General features: G+C 41.4%; 1 protein-coding gene across 2 annotated transcripts in view; it reads right to left on the bottom strand.

The window, feature by feature from the left end:
• Window positions 1–1,395: 1,395 nt before the first annotated feature.
• Slc9a7 (solute carrier family 9 member A7) overlaps window positions 1,396–14,118 on the bottom strand; it is a 145,059-nt gene continuing 132,336 nt past the window's right edge. For both annotated transcript variants that reach the window (XM_042684481.1, XM_042684482.1), the window contains 3 exons: window positions 12,361–12,443; window positions 9,291–9,396; window positions 1,396–2,582 (listed from right to left, as the gene is read on the bottom strand). In XM_042684481.1, coding sequence (XP_042540415.1) covers window positions 2,331–2,582; window positions 9,291–9,396; window positions 12,361–12,443 — 441 coding nt within the window. In that variant the 3' untranslated portion in view covers window positions 1,396–2,330. The remainder of the gene's footprint in view (window positions 2,583–9,290; window positions 9,397–12,360; window positions 12,444–14,118) is intronic.

Below are 14,118 nucleotides of genomic sequence, written 5' to 3'. Positions count from 1 at the left end.
TCTTTTCTTTTTTTGTCAGTCGTGAGGCCTGAACTCTGGGTCTGGGAGCTGTCCCTTGGCTCTTCAGCTCAAGGCTAGCTAGCACTCTACCACTTGAGCCATAGCGCCACTTCCAGCTTTTTCTGCTTATATGGTGCTGAGGAATTGAACCCAGGGCCTCATGCATGCAAGGCAAGCACTCTTCCACTGAGCCTTCCCAGCCCAAAGTCCCACTTTTTAAGGCTTATACTATGACGGATCATTATTGAGAAAATTACTGTTAAAATAAATACTTCTGGGCTGGCTCTGGGCTGGAGCACACATGTACATGGCTAGCTTCTCCAAGCCAGGCAGCTGTTGTCTCCCACCTGACCCTGTTTCCTCAGAATCTCCCCTCCAGGACTCTAAAAAATCTCTTCTCTGTCCTGAGCCCTCATGAGATCAGGTATATTGTTCAGCTGTCTTCACACTTACAAAGTCCATGGATAAGCACAAAAATCAAAATAGACTTTTTAGGAAGGAAAAAAGTAGAAAAAAAATTCATCCCATTTTATTATACTGATAGATATGAAACTGTCTTTTCTGATTTAAAAAAAATAATAGAATATCAGCAATTTCATATGGCTGAACATTTAATAAATTTTTCTTTTAATTGCATACATTATCAATTCAAACACGAAGTTATGAAGCTTTGATCTGAAAATAATCATTTAGCAGGGTGCTAGTTGGCACCTACTATAGTCCCAACTACTTGGGAGACTGAAAATAGAAGATTGCTAGAGTCCAGTTTGAGGCTAGTCTGGGCAACACTGTGAGACTCTAAAAAGAAAAAAAATATTAAATATTAAAAGTGGTATCTAAGGAGCTGATTTCATTATGATTTACTAAAGTGGGACAACTATTTTGTCTGCAACATAAAGAAAAATGCCCACAAGTTAGAAAAGCATGTTTTTAGAAACTAGTTGCCCAACACAGAGACAGAGAGAAAAATCAAGCTTTCCCTAACAGTTCTCAGTATTTTGCTGATTGCATGTATGAACAGGCAGAACAGCTCATCCAGAAAGAGCTCAATCTACAAACCTAGATTTCAATCCACACCCTCATTAAGCTGGTAAAGCAGTCAGTCTCTTCAGATAACAAGAAAATGACTCCTCTGGGCATGGCACATGGTGTCAAGACACCTGGATTCCTAATCTGATAGAAGAGAGAACTTTCTGCTGGGTTGAGTAATGCCCTATGGCTCACTGATTGCTTTGCCTCTCATTTCTCACATGGCCAGGGAAGTTGCATGCATGCATCATTCAAAGTTTGCAATTCTACCCAGTCAAGACTCCTAGCTTGTATTTTATTTGCAAGTTATTTTTTTTTTTTTGCAATGAGATTTCTTTCCTCCAAAAGCTAGCCTATGGTCTCTTCAGACCCTTGTTGCTTTCTCTGCCCCAGATAAAAGCTTCCTATACATGGTGATAGCTTTACCCCCACAGACAATACCTCAGTTCTCTTTAGCCATTTCCCAGACAACCAGCTCTCATGGTAGCCCTCAGAAGTTGAACCATTTCTGCAATTATACCATTACCACTTTTGAAATATCTCCTGTCCTCAGATTGATTTTTTTAAACCCACCAGTATAATACTATTTGCCTTTGGTTTTGAACATTTTAGTGACTTCTTCATGGCAATTTCCAGAGGAGGAACACTACATCTTGCCCTTGCTTTGCAATGCCTCATAGATACCTTTTCTAATGACCATTTTGTTAGGAGAAACACAGGTAGCTAGGGCTAGGACTCCTGATAGGAGATGCTCACAGCCTTCAAAGCACAGTCTCCAATCCAATAGTCCTTTTTGTCCTGTCTAACAGCAGCATCTCAGAATCCTTGGAAGGCCAATTCAATTACCTTCCTCCATGAGTTTTTGGTATCCTGTTCTCCCATAACTTGATATCCTGGAGCCAGCTAGACACACAGTGGTAGACCTAGGAGTGTCTCATGGGTGGCCAGGCAGAAGCCCTGTCTCTGCTCTGCCACCCTATGTGTTCAGATGCTGCGGGCAGACAAATTAAGAGACTGTTTAAAGCATGCTATTACTTTGTTTGCTTAACTTGGAAAACAGTAGGACGATGTGAAAAACTGGGAGTATGGTCTGCATTTGTCTTAAATTAGAGACACTTTAGCTTCACCATCTGCGCCTTGGGTTAAATTTTGAATGTTAAGATAGCATCAGATCCCAATAAAACAGAAGCATTTGTTCAATCCAGTCAACGTCCCCACTCAAACACACTAGAGGGGGGTATAGCCATCCTCACCCCTCAGGGCCTCACCCTATCACTTCAGGGTTTAGGGATGGCAGAAAGTCATGCATTTTCCTGCAGAGGAAACACAAGAGGTGTGCCCCGGCTTGAAAGCTTCTGGTCTCCCATTCCCAGGTCTCGCTCCAGCACTTCTTCTGAGCTGCCCTTGGTTCTCCGACTACCCTCCAGACTGGTAGAGGCTGTGTGGGAGCCCGAGGAGCCATTGGCAGTCACTGCACTGTCTCCATAGGTCAAGGTGAGGTCACCCTCGGTGAGGATGAAATCTGAGTCTTCTTCTCGTAGTGGCTCTTGGTTCTAAAAGACACAACCAACCAACACCAAAGACAGGAGTCTGAGATCTTCCAGGGCTAGAGCCAACCCCAACCCCAATCCAACTCAATGCCTCATCCCAAACCAGGACTGTATGAAACCTGCCTGTGCTGAGCCTCCAGCATGAACCCTGAATTGTAACTGGAATGTCAGCACAAGGTGCTATTACTAGAACCAGGATTTAGAATGAAGGAAGCAGGTTAGATTTCAAGTATCTGATGGCTTTGGGATGGGGCACAGTTAGTGTTCAAGGAAGGAAGAAAATGCAGCTGGATTCCAGCTTCCTAACCTGCAAAGGAAGCTAGGGAAGGTCTGGGGGCAGAGGCTACAAACAGGTTCTGGTACATTCTCCTTGGGAAGGTCTTTTGCCTTACACAAACCATTCTAAAATTACCTTGTTTACTACATGTGAAAACAAATCTGTCCTATCAAGTATCAGTGCCTCATGCCTGTAATACTACCTACTCAGGAGGCTGAGATCTGATTATCACAGTTCAAAGCCAGCCTGGGTAGGAAAATCCATGAGACTCTTCTCTCCAATAAACTACCAGAAAAAGCTGGAAGAGGTGCGGAGGTTCAAGTGGTAGAGCTCTAGCTTTGAGCACAGAGACTCAGGGATAGCGCTTTGGCCCTGAGTTCAAGCCCTAGATCTGGCAATTAAAAGAAAAAAGAAAAAAATCTGTCCTGAATCAACTTCAGTGGGGCTAGGATTCCCTCCCTTTCCCCTCTGTTGTTTCCAAAGAAAACCTGGGTGAGTCCTCCCCTCTAGGTCTCAGGTAGGTAAGTAAGTTGAGGGAGCTCTGTGACTAAGACTGAAGGCCTGAGCTAAGAAAACCTGAGATGCTCCCACTGACAGAAAGTACAGTGCAATTCTGTGCTGCTTGTCTGTTTTTACTCACACGCTGGATGTGAAGAAGCACCTGGTTAGGAAAAGGACTGGAATAGCAGCGGAGGCTAAGAAGTACTTATAGAAAAAACAAAGTTACATAAAGCAGCCATTAACAAGGTCATGATCACTTGGAACTACTGCCAGCAGTTACCAGGTAGAATGCAAGGAGATAGCAGGAGGTGAGATGGAACCTTTCACTATCAATGGGTTTCACAAGCACAACACAGGGAGGGCTGTGACATCACTCCTTTGCTGCTCTGAGGTCTGTCAAACACTCAAACGGTACATGCACACAGTGTAAACACTGTGCTCTGGAAAACTGCTCTGTTTTGTTCTATTTCCTTCCAGCATGCCTTCAAGACCATGTGCATATTCTTCAGGGAGACAATGGACACTCCCGCTAGGTGATAAACCATCAAAGGAGAAGTGATCAACTTCCTGAAAGCTGCTCACTTTGTAGAGGTCAAGCATCTCTAATCCTAACCAAAAAATCCTAACTCTAAAGTGTGCAAATTTGTTTTGTGTGCTAGTACTGGGGCTTGAACTCAGTGCCTGGGCACTGTCCCAGAGCTTGATTTGTGCTCAAGGCTGGCACTCTATCACTTAAGCCATAGCTCCAATTCCAGCTTTTTTGTTGGTTAATCGGAGATAACATTTTCATGAACTTTTTTTTTTCCAAGGTTGGCTTCAAACCACAATCCTCAGATCTTAGCTTTCTAAAACTAGCTAGGATTATAGGCATGAATGAACCAAAGGCACCCAGTTTAAAATGTAAAACTTTTTGAGTACCAACATGACCCAAATTTGGCCATTCAATATATACAAACTTTGGTTTTTGTGCACAAAATTATTGTAAATATTGTATAAATTAACTTTATGTTACATATACATAGTATATGAATACATTTTGTTTAGATTCTAGTCCAGCTCCAGGATATCTACATTTGCATATACATTTAAAACCCTCAAAACAACTGGATATCCCAAACACTTTTGATCCTAAGCATTTTGGATAAAGGCTTTCTGCTTGTACTTGGAGTTGTACTACATGAATGCCTGGTACATGCCTCCAAGCTGGGAGGGTACTGGGGTTGAGCTTCATGTCTGCATACATTCAGATGGTAAACATATGCTTGCTTTCTGCATTGTTTGTCAGTGATAGCAGCTTCTCCACACAGTCTGACTCTACTTAACTAATGTTTGCTCAGGCACTTTTAATAGGTGAGCAATGCAATTCTTCTCAATTGCCCAATGGAATGAGGCAGGGTGCAGGACTTGATGATATGCAAACCCTACTGTTAGGCAGAAATAGCACCAACTAAAACTCCTCCAAATTCCCCTCTAGTCCCTCCTCTAGTGTTTACCAGGTCCTGAAACTCTCCATGTGTCCTATGCTAATTTCCTCCACAGCAAATGACATCATGCAGCCTACTGAGTTTTCAGCTCCAAGCAAGTCATCCTTTCAAACTACTTCTATTCACCTTATGCTAAGCAATGTTTTTTTTGTCTCTGTTAAAGTATCTCTTCCAGAGATCTCAGCTCCCAATTTTTAAATAATTTTTATTGAGATTACATAAATTTCACAGTATTGAAAGATAGTAATACTTAAAGTCACAAACATATTTTAATCTTCACTAGGCAAATTGTCATTATCTTGGTCTGTAAAGTTTGTGAATTCTACAAGCTTTGACAGTACACTATTTCTTCCATGTTGGGTGGTATGTGCATTTCTTTTCTTTTGCTTAAGGTTAACTGTTCCCTCTTTCCCTCTCATGTCCTCACTCCCTTGAGTTGCTTAGTTTATTTTTGTCAATGTCCACTGCAGCTGATGGGCCCCTCTTGTATTTTTTCCCATTTCCCTCTGATTCTGTGCCCTCCTCTTAACTTCCCTCAGATGTGTGTGTGTGTGTGTGTGTGTGTGTGTGCATGCACACACACACACACACCCACACCCATATATGAGGTCAAGAACATGGAGTCATTTAGAAATTATATGACAAATTAAGTAGTTGTCCTTTGTTTCTTAAGTCCTGTTTACTTTGTCATATTTCCTTGCATTTTGGATTTAACATCCATATATCAGGGAGACCATGTGCTGTATGTCTCTCTGCTCTTAGCTTACCTTGCTCCAAATGATTTGCTCCAGGTCCATCTATTTCCCTGCTAATGCCATTATTTTGTACTTTCTAATAGCTTTATAGTATTCCATTGTATATAGGTACCACAATTTTTGGATCCATCCATCTGTAGTGGGGCATCTGGATTGTTTCCATATCTTGGCTATTGTGAATAGTGCAGCAATGAACATGGAGGTGCACCTGTCCTTGTATCCTGGTTCCTGTTGCTCAGGATAGATGCCTAGGAGCAGTATGGCTGGATCATAGGGGAGGTCTATATTTAGCTTTCTGAGGTACCGCTAGACTGCTTTCCAAAGTGTATTAGTGTACATCCCACCAGCAATGCAATAGAGTTCCTCTTTCTCTGCATCCCCACCAGCATTTGTCATTGGCTGAATTTAGGATATGTGCCATTCTGACTGGGGTAAGGTGGTATTCTCAGCGTTATTTTTATTTTCAGCTCCCAATTTTTAGGGAGATGGTTGTTATGTTTTTGTTTGTTTGTCTGTTTTACTGTTTTCAAGGCTTGGAGCTACAAAGGGACAGATAGGGCCATCTTGTTAATGAAGAAAAGCTCACATAGCACCAGGACATGAACTCCAGTGGGGTGATCACAGGGTTACAATTAGCCAGCAGGAGAAATCAAGACTGGATGTTGATTTGTTCTATCTATATAGTGAGGCTAGCAGCCCATATAGGTCATTGAAAAGCAAGGACATCTTAGAGCCCAATGGAAAACCACAACTCAATCACAGCTTAAGGAGTGCTCCATGCAGATGGTGAAACCCAGTCCCTCCCTCAGCTTCTAGCTGACAGGATCACCAGGAGCTGGCTGGCTCCTTAGACAGCACCCCAAGCCAAAAAGGCAGCAACTGAGTCACCGAGGGTGACTTGTGCCAGTAGCTTAAGTCATTCCATCTCAGGTTGGCTATTTGGAGCCCAAATATCACTCCGGGAAGCAAATCATGCATAGTCTCCAGAACTTGTGAGGAAAACACTTTAAACAGGGTTTTAGATGCTCTGTGTTTATGCTGACCCCAATTATTCCACATATTCCTAATCTTTGAGCAAGTGTGTTCTGGGATTACAAGTACACACCACCATGCCACTTTAAGAAGATTTTGAAGGTGTAATTAGGTAGAGTTTCATTACTAGGAGAAGTGGCAGTGTATAGTCATCACTGATAGCACGCCTCCACATAGCCCACACTGCCACTTTCAACAGAACCTGGACTGAGTGAATTGTTCAGCATTCACAATGGTAAATGCTCGTGTGTGTGTGTGTGTGTGTGTGTGTGTGTGTGTGTGTGTGTGTGTGTGTGTGTGTGTGTGTCCCAGACAAGGGGCTGGAACAAGGGCCTGGGCACTGTCGCTGACCTTTTGTGCTCAACGCTAATGTTCTACCATTTAAGCCACAGGTCTATGTCCTGCTTTTCTGTTTATTAATTAGAGAGTCAGACCTCAGCCTCCTGAGTAGCTACCAGCTTCTAATTCACATGGCTTTTTATTAGAGACACTTTTTTTGGGGGGGGGGGTCTGGTCATGGGGCCTGAACTCTGGGCCTGGGCGCTGTCCCTCAGCTCTTCAGCTCAAGGCTATCTCTCTACCACTTGAGCCACAGTGCCACTTCTGGCTTTTTCTGCTTATGTAGTACTGAGGAATCGAACCCAGGGCCTCATGCATGCAAGGCAAGTGCTCTACCACTGAGCCACCTTCCCAGCCTCCACATGGCTTTTTTTTTTTTTTAAGAAAGCTAAGTAGCAAACAATAAATTACAAAACTTTTCTCTACTGGTTTGTATCTTTCGCTTATAAAATATAACTAGAACTACTGTTTAGGCTAACAGATACTTGATTAAAAGGTTATCATGGCTGGAGGCATGGTCCTAATGGTAGAATATCTGCCTAGCAAGTGTGAGGCCTTGAGTACTGGTACACAAAAAAGTTATCATACACAGCCTTTATTACATTGAGGAATGTCCCATGTACAGTATCTTTACAATAAAAATATATATTAAAAAAAGTTATCATGAATGTTACAAAAGGAGCATTTCTAGAGGTGACTTCATCATTCTATTAGGTCTCATTCTTGGGGGGAAGAGTACCTAGGACCTTGCATGTGGTAAGTAGGTGGCTCTACAACTAAGCCACAGCACTGTCCCATCCCCAATTAGCATAGGTAGTCTAAGAATTTCACTTCATTTATGTATTAATTTATTTATATGCCAGCACTAATATTTGAACCCAGGCTGTGGGCACTGTCCCTTAACTTTTCACTCAAGACTGGTGCTCTGCCACTTGAGCCAAACTTCCAAATGGAATGCTCAGATCTCAAATTCCCTGAGTAGCTAGGATTACAGGTATAAGCCAGTTTGTCCTACTGTTCAGATGTGGCTGCCCTTCCTCTCTGCCCTATATCCCTTGCTTGCTACGCTATCCACAATTCTTCCACTTTGTGTCTCCTTTGTGAATGAATGTCAGATCTCCTGACCCCTCTTCCTTACCCCAACCTATTCAGAACTTACCTGTTAAAGCTCCTTTTTCCCACAGACTCAGCCTTGGTGGTATGCTTTCATATCACTGTACAGGTAAACTGCAGGTTATCTGATATTTGAAGACCTCTGATAGGGTCTCAATTCTTTCAGTTACTAAGTGAGGGCTCATGGACAACTCATACCATACTGGAGTTTCAACTAAAATGCTATAGTATCTTCTTCTTCATGGCCTCTGGGGGCTGTTTGCTGCACACAAACCTAAAAATTTCTTTTTTCCTAAAGCATAATAGCTGTGTGATGACAAGATGATTAGGCGGTGGAAGAGTGATGCTAAGGGGGAAGCTCTGCCATCCCTCCACTCCTTCCATGTCATTGGCAGCTGCCTGTTCTCTCTTGCAACCCACATTATGAGCTCAAATTGGTCCTGCACAAACCTGTCCACAATGGGATACTCATTTGTCCTATGAAGTATCCATTTTTTACATAAGAGAATGGACAGAAATGATCTGGCCACATCAACAGAAATAAACCATTTAGAAAAAGAACATTTGTATCTGTGAAATGCTCTGTAGTTCAGTGTATAATGCTCACAGTCAGCCTCCACTTTCAGGTCCAGAGCACTTCAAAGGCCTGACAGGGCTTCAATTCCAATCTTTCTTTTTTGTTTTATTTTTGGTGTGTGTGGGGGGGGAGGGGTGGAGGGTATGTGCATGTGCGCTAGTACTGGGCCTTGAACTCTGAATTCAAGGGTCTTAGGCTCTCACTTGTATTTTTCACTGGAGGCTGGCACTCTGCCACTTAAGTCACATCACCTCTTCTAGCTTTTTATTGGTTAATGGAGCTAAGAGTCTCACTGACATTTCTAGATAGGCTAGCTTTGAATTGTGATCCTCAGATCTCACTCTCCTGAGAAACTAAGATTGCAGGCATGAGCCACAGGCACCTGACTCCAGTCTAGCTGTTCTGATGCCAAACTCAGCATTCTTTCTAATACTACACTTGCCCTTGTTGGGAAGTCCTTTAGACGTGTTAATGTTTCCACTGGTTTGTTGTAAAATCTATAAACGTATGGAACTTGGCTGTAACACAAAACTTATGAACTTGGGGGATCTTAGTGAAATGGATTTGTTCTTCCTAGGAAAAGACAATCTTGGCATGGTAAGCATAAATACAATTCTGATACACTGTACTTACATCATATACCTGGGGACTGGTCAGACATCGAGCCAGCAAGCCACACCAGGCCGGGAGAGTGGTGGTTAGTGGTGGACCACTGTGAGTGAGGATGGGCTTCAAGTAACTTAAAAAAAAGAATTAAGGAAAAATGGCTACAAAGAAAACATACACACAAGAAAATGTGTTTATAGCCATATGCGAGAGGCTCGTGTCTGTAATCCTAACTACTCTAGAGGCTGAGATCTATGGATCATGGTTCAAAGCCAGCCCAGACAGGAAAATGGATAGGACTATTATCTCCATTAACCAGCAAAAAGCTGGAAGTGACTAAAATGACAGAGTGTCAGCCTTGAATAAAAATTCTAAGCAAGAGCACAAGGCCCTGAGTTCAAGACCCAGTACTAGCAAAAAATACCTATTTAAAAATCCCAAAGAATAGAGTAATAAATTGTCTGACATTCTATGATCCCGAAAATCCCTTTCCTGGGGGACGGAATGTGGCTTAGTGGTAGAGTACTTGCCTAGCATGCATGAAGCCCTGAGTTAGATTCCTCAGTACCACATACATACAGAAAGCCAAAATTGGCTCTGTGGCTTAAGTGGTAGAGTGACAGCCTTGAACAAAAGAAGCTCAAGGACAGTAACCTGAGATAAAGCCCCAGGACTAGCAAAAATCCCCCCTCCCATTATATCAGGGCACACAGAGGAAATAACTGTCATCTGCAGCATCAAGGATCAGAGATTAAAATGTGCCCTATCAACCTTATATGATAACTAGAAACTCTCAGATTAGTGATGATTCCAACTGTCAGTTAAAACAACATTGCATTAATTAAACTAGGTGTGCTGGCACACACCTATCTGTACACTCACATCCCCACACTGGAAGGGTGAGGTATAAGAGGATCACAATTTCCACTTCAGTCTGGGCTATATAAGTGAGACTCAAATCTACAACAAATGAAAACAAGAGATTGGATTAATAGCCATCAATACTTGAGCTTTTGACAAAGTTCAAGTCTTAGATAGGAGATTGGGTTCTTGGAGTGGAGAGCTGAAGCCTAAGGAACCCTCTGTTTTTGCTTTCTCGAAGTATATCCCTTTGAAATCACTCTATGTAGAGGGCACATGGTATATACAGTGGGACAGGATAGGACCTTAGAGGTTAACTAGGGGCCACTACCTATGCATGGAAGAATGTTGAAAGACATTCTTGGCCTCTACCACTGGATCCTCCACTCCTCAACTTGTAATGATAAAAAAAAGTCTCTAAAAGTTCCCAAATGTTCCCCAAGAAGCAAACTGGCTCTTGGTTGAGATTACTGCTTTATGGTGAAGGTCAGCAGAGATACAGAGAGCTTAGGTGTTATCAACGGATGAGTATCTATGCTGTCAAATGTTCAGCCCACCACAAACGCAGTACCTATCCCACTATGGCAACCACTTCTGAGACCCATAGTCAAAATGAGGTGGGAAAGGTGGCATCCCTATAAGGATGTGTTTTTTCCTTTTATCACATATAATCAGCAAAAGACTCATATCTAGGACCCATAAAGAATATTTACAAATCAGAAAGAAAAAAGATAATCCAATGGAAAAGGAGGCAAGAAACTTAAACAGGTAAACATAAAGGAACATATCAAATAGCCAATAAATATCTGAGAAAGTACTCAACTCTATCAGTCTTCCAAGAAATACAAGTGAAAACCACAGTGAAATGCCTGTATCAATGCATTAGAAAAGCTGGAGTAAAAAAAAAACCCAATAACAAGAAAGCCATTAACTGTAGGTAAAGATGTCCAGTAACTGGAACTCTCATATACTAGTGATGATTGGGTGGAGTAGTATCACCATTTTGGAAAACTAGCACTACCTCCTAAAGATGAATTCATATATTTGCTATGCTCCTCAGTGATTTTACTCCTAGGTAGATTCCCAACACAAATATATGCACAGTGCATCAGAAACAGGTACAATAATATTCATAGTAGCTCCATGTGATAGATAAGCCATATGTTTTTTAGCAATGGAATGATAAATTATGATGCGTTCACACAATGAAATACTGAGCCACAGTGAAAACAAAAGAACTAAAGCAAGATACAAGATGGATGAACCACCCAAACAAACCAGACACTAAAACACATACAATTATATAATCTCATGTATATAAAACTGAAAACTGATTAAACTTTAAAATGTTGCTAAAATTTAAAATATATTTATTGACCAGTTTAATGTTAAATGAATGTGTTCATTTTGTAACTTGCAGAACACTATGAGATATATAATGGTTATACAGTTTCAAAAACTGTCTTGACATTTTCCTTTGTGTTTGTTTTTGTACTGTTACTAGGGTTTGAACTCAGTCCCTTAAGTTTCTTCATTAAAGGGTAGTTTTCTACCACTTGAGCTACACCTTATTGTCCAGCTGTTTTGGTAATTAATTGGAGATAAGTCTCATGGTTTCCTGTCTAGAGTACTTTCAAATTGAGATCCTTTAAGCCTTCAGCCTTGATTACAAGTGTGAGACACTGGTAGCCAGACTTAATATTTTCAGTGTCTCAAAATCTCATTTGACCATCATGTCAGTTTTAACAATTATGAAGGTTTAACTTTTTTGAATTTTCATCTGGGAATCTACCAGGATAGGGTGTACCCTCTGTGTGGTCCCATTATGCCACTATTAAGATCAGATTTGGCCAAATTCAACCAAAAGGAATGATCTTTCCCACATGGATGAATTGCCCAAGTTCTCCTTTCCTTCCTGACCACAGCATGGCTCACTGTGTAATTTTTAACTAACTCACATACAAAGGCATAGCTAGCTCCCCTAGACACAGAACTCTCAATGGCTGTGTGAGTGTACTAGGTTGAAGTTGGCTATTTTAATGACATGAAAACATTCATCTTGGCCAGAGAGATGCTCACCAGGACCACAGTGGTTAAATAATAATACATGTGTCCCAACAGAGGATAGATCATATCTGTCCCAGCACACATCTTTCCTTGATCACCAGAAGTTATTCAGCAACAACTCAATAATCAGATTACATCTGAACACAGAAGATGCTGCTTAAAAGGATACTTGTGGTCAAAGCTGTACCACAGCCTGAATATCCATGCACTCTCCTGCTTGGTCCGGTTTCCTCCAGCAGAATCGGGGCCATCCTAGGAACAAACAAGGGAAAAATGATGTGAAAGAAAGGGTTATGGAGGGTGGGAGTTTTTTTTTTAATTCATAAGTTCTTTGTGTAAGTGCTAGGGCGGAACCCAGGGTTTTACGCATGCTAGAAAAACACAGTGACACTGAGCTACACCACAGCCCCATGAGCTATATATAACTTATAGATCTAGAGCTTATTTGCAAATATCTGATCTTACCAAATTTTCAAAAATATATCGAGGTAATATTGAGCAGACATAGAACAAACCCAAAAAGGCAGAAAAATTAATTCACAAAGAAAATGGTTTCATTATGTTTAAAGGGCACATTAACCAGTATTAGTACAAAATTTCTTTCGGTATTTCTATTATCATTTTCCTCAAAATACCTTTCAGTGGCTTAATTACCCTAAGGTAGTCTTGATACTCATAGTTCAAAACTGATGTACAAGTTGGGCACTTGTAGTTCATGCCTGTAATCCTAGCTACTCAGGAGGTTGATATCTGATGATAGTGGTTCAATGCCAGCCTGGACAGGAAAGTCCAAGAGAATCTTATCTTCAATTAACTTAAACAAAAAACTCTGAAGTGGAAATGTGGCACGAGTGGTACAGTACTACCCCTGAGCAAAAAAGTTGTAGCTCAGGACTGCATGCACACACACACACACACACACAAACACACACACACACACACACACACACACACACACACACACACACACACACACACACACACAGAGAGATTTAGGTATAGAAAATAGTAAAGAAAGTTTCTATGCAATCAACTGTCCATGTTCTCCCAAAGTTGACCTAGAGAAGCCATCACGTTATATTTTCTGACAAATTCGTCCTTGCCTAGGTGGCTCCAGGTGACACTGTCCCTGTCTCCCTGCCAGTTTTAGGAAAGCAGTCAGTGGGCAAGAAAAATAAAGCCATGTCTTTCCATTTCCTTACAAATGGGGCAGTGTCATTCTTACTGATAGAAGCACAGAACTCCACTGTGTATACACACCATATCATCTTGATCCACTCATCTACTGAGGGGCACCTGAGTTGGTTCCATTTCTACCTATGGTAAATAATGCTGCAATAAACATGGTTGTGCTGATAACTTTAGTATGGTTTTAGTATGGCCTTGTTTGTGCTCATTTGGGTAAATGCCCAGGAATGGGATTGCTGGGTCATAGGGGATCTCTATGTTTAGTCCTTTGAGGAACTTCCATACTGCTTTCTAGAGTGGTTGAACAAGTTTACATTCCCAACAACAATGTAATAGCTTTCCCTTTTGGCCACATCCCTACCAACATCTATTGTTATTAGATTTCTTGATAATGGCCATTCTAATTGGGGTGAGGTGGAATCTCAACATTGTTTTGATTTGCATTTCTTTTATGGCCAGAGAAGTTGAGCATTTCTTCATGTGTCTATTGGTCATTCTTATTTCCTCTTCAGAAATGTCTCTAAGTCTTTAGCCCACTTATCAATGGGGTGGTTGTTTCTTTGAGGATATGGTTTTGGTGGAAAAATTATATTAAGCGAAGCAAGTCAGGCCCAAAGAAACGTAGGTTTCATGGTTTCCCTCATTTGTAATAACTAGACTATGTCTATGGTATTCTTAGGGGATCACAATAGTCCAATCACTAAGTGCATAGGACCATATATAATGAAGCATATCAAAA

Source organism: Dipodomys spectabilis, unplaced genomic scaffold (assembly GCF_019054845.1).
Source record: "Dipodomys spectabilis isolate Male_0828 unplaced genomic scaffold, ASM1905484v1 ptg000087l, whole genome shotgun sequence".
Lineage (NCBI taxonomy): Eukaryota > Metazoa > Chordata > Mammalia > Rodentia > Heteromyidae > Dipodomys > Dipodomys spectabilis.
The sequence above is the reverse complement of the archived record's forward strand: the minus strand, read 5'-3'. Positions and strand labels throughout refer to the sequence as shown.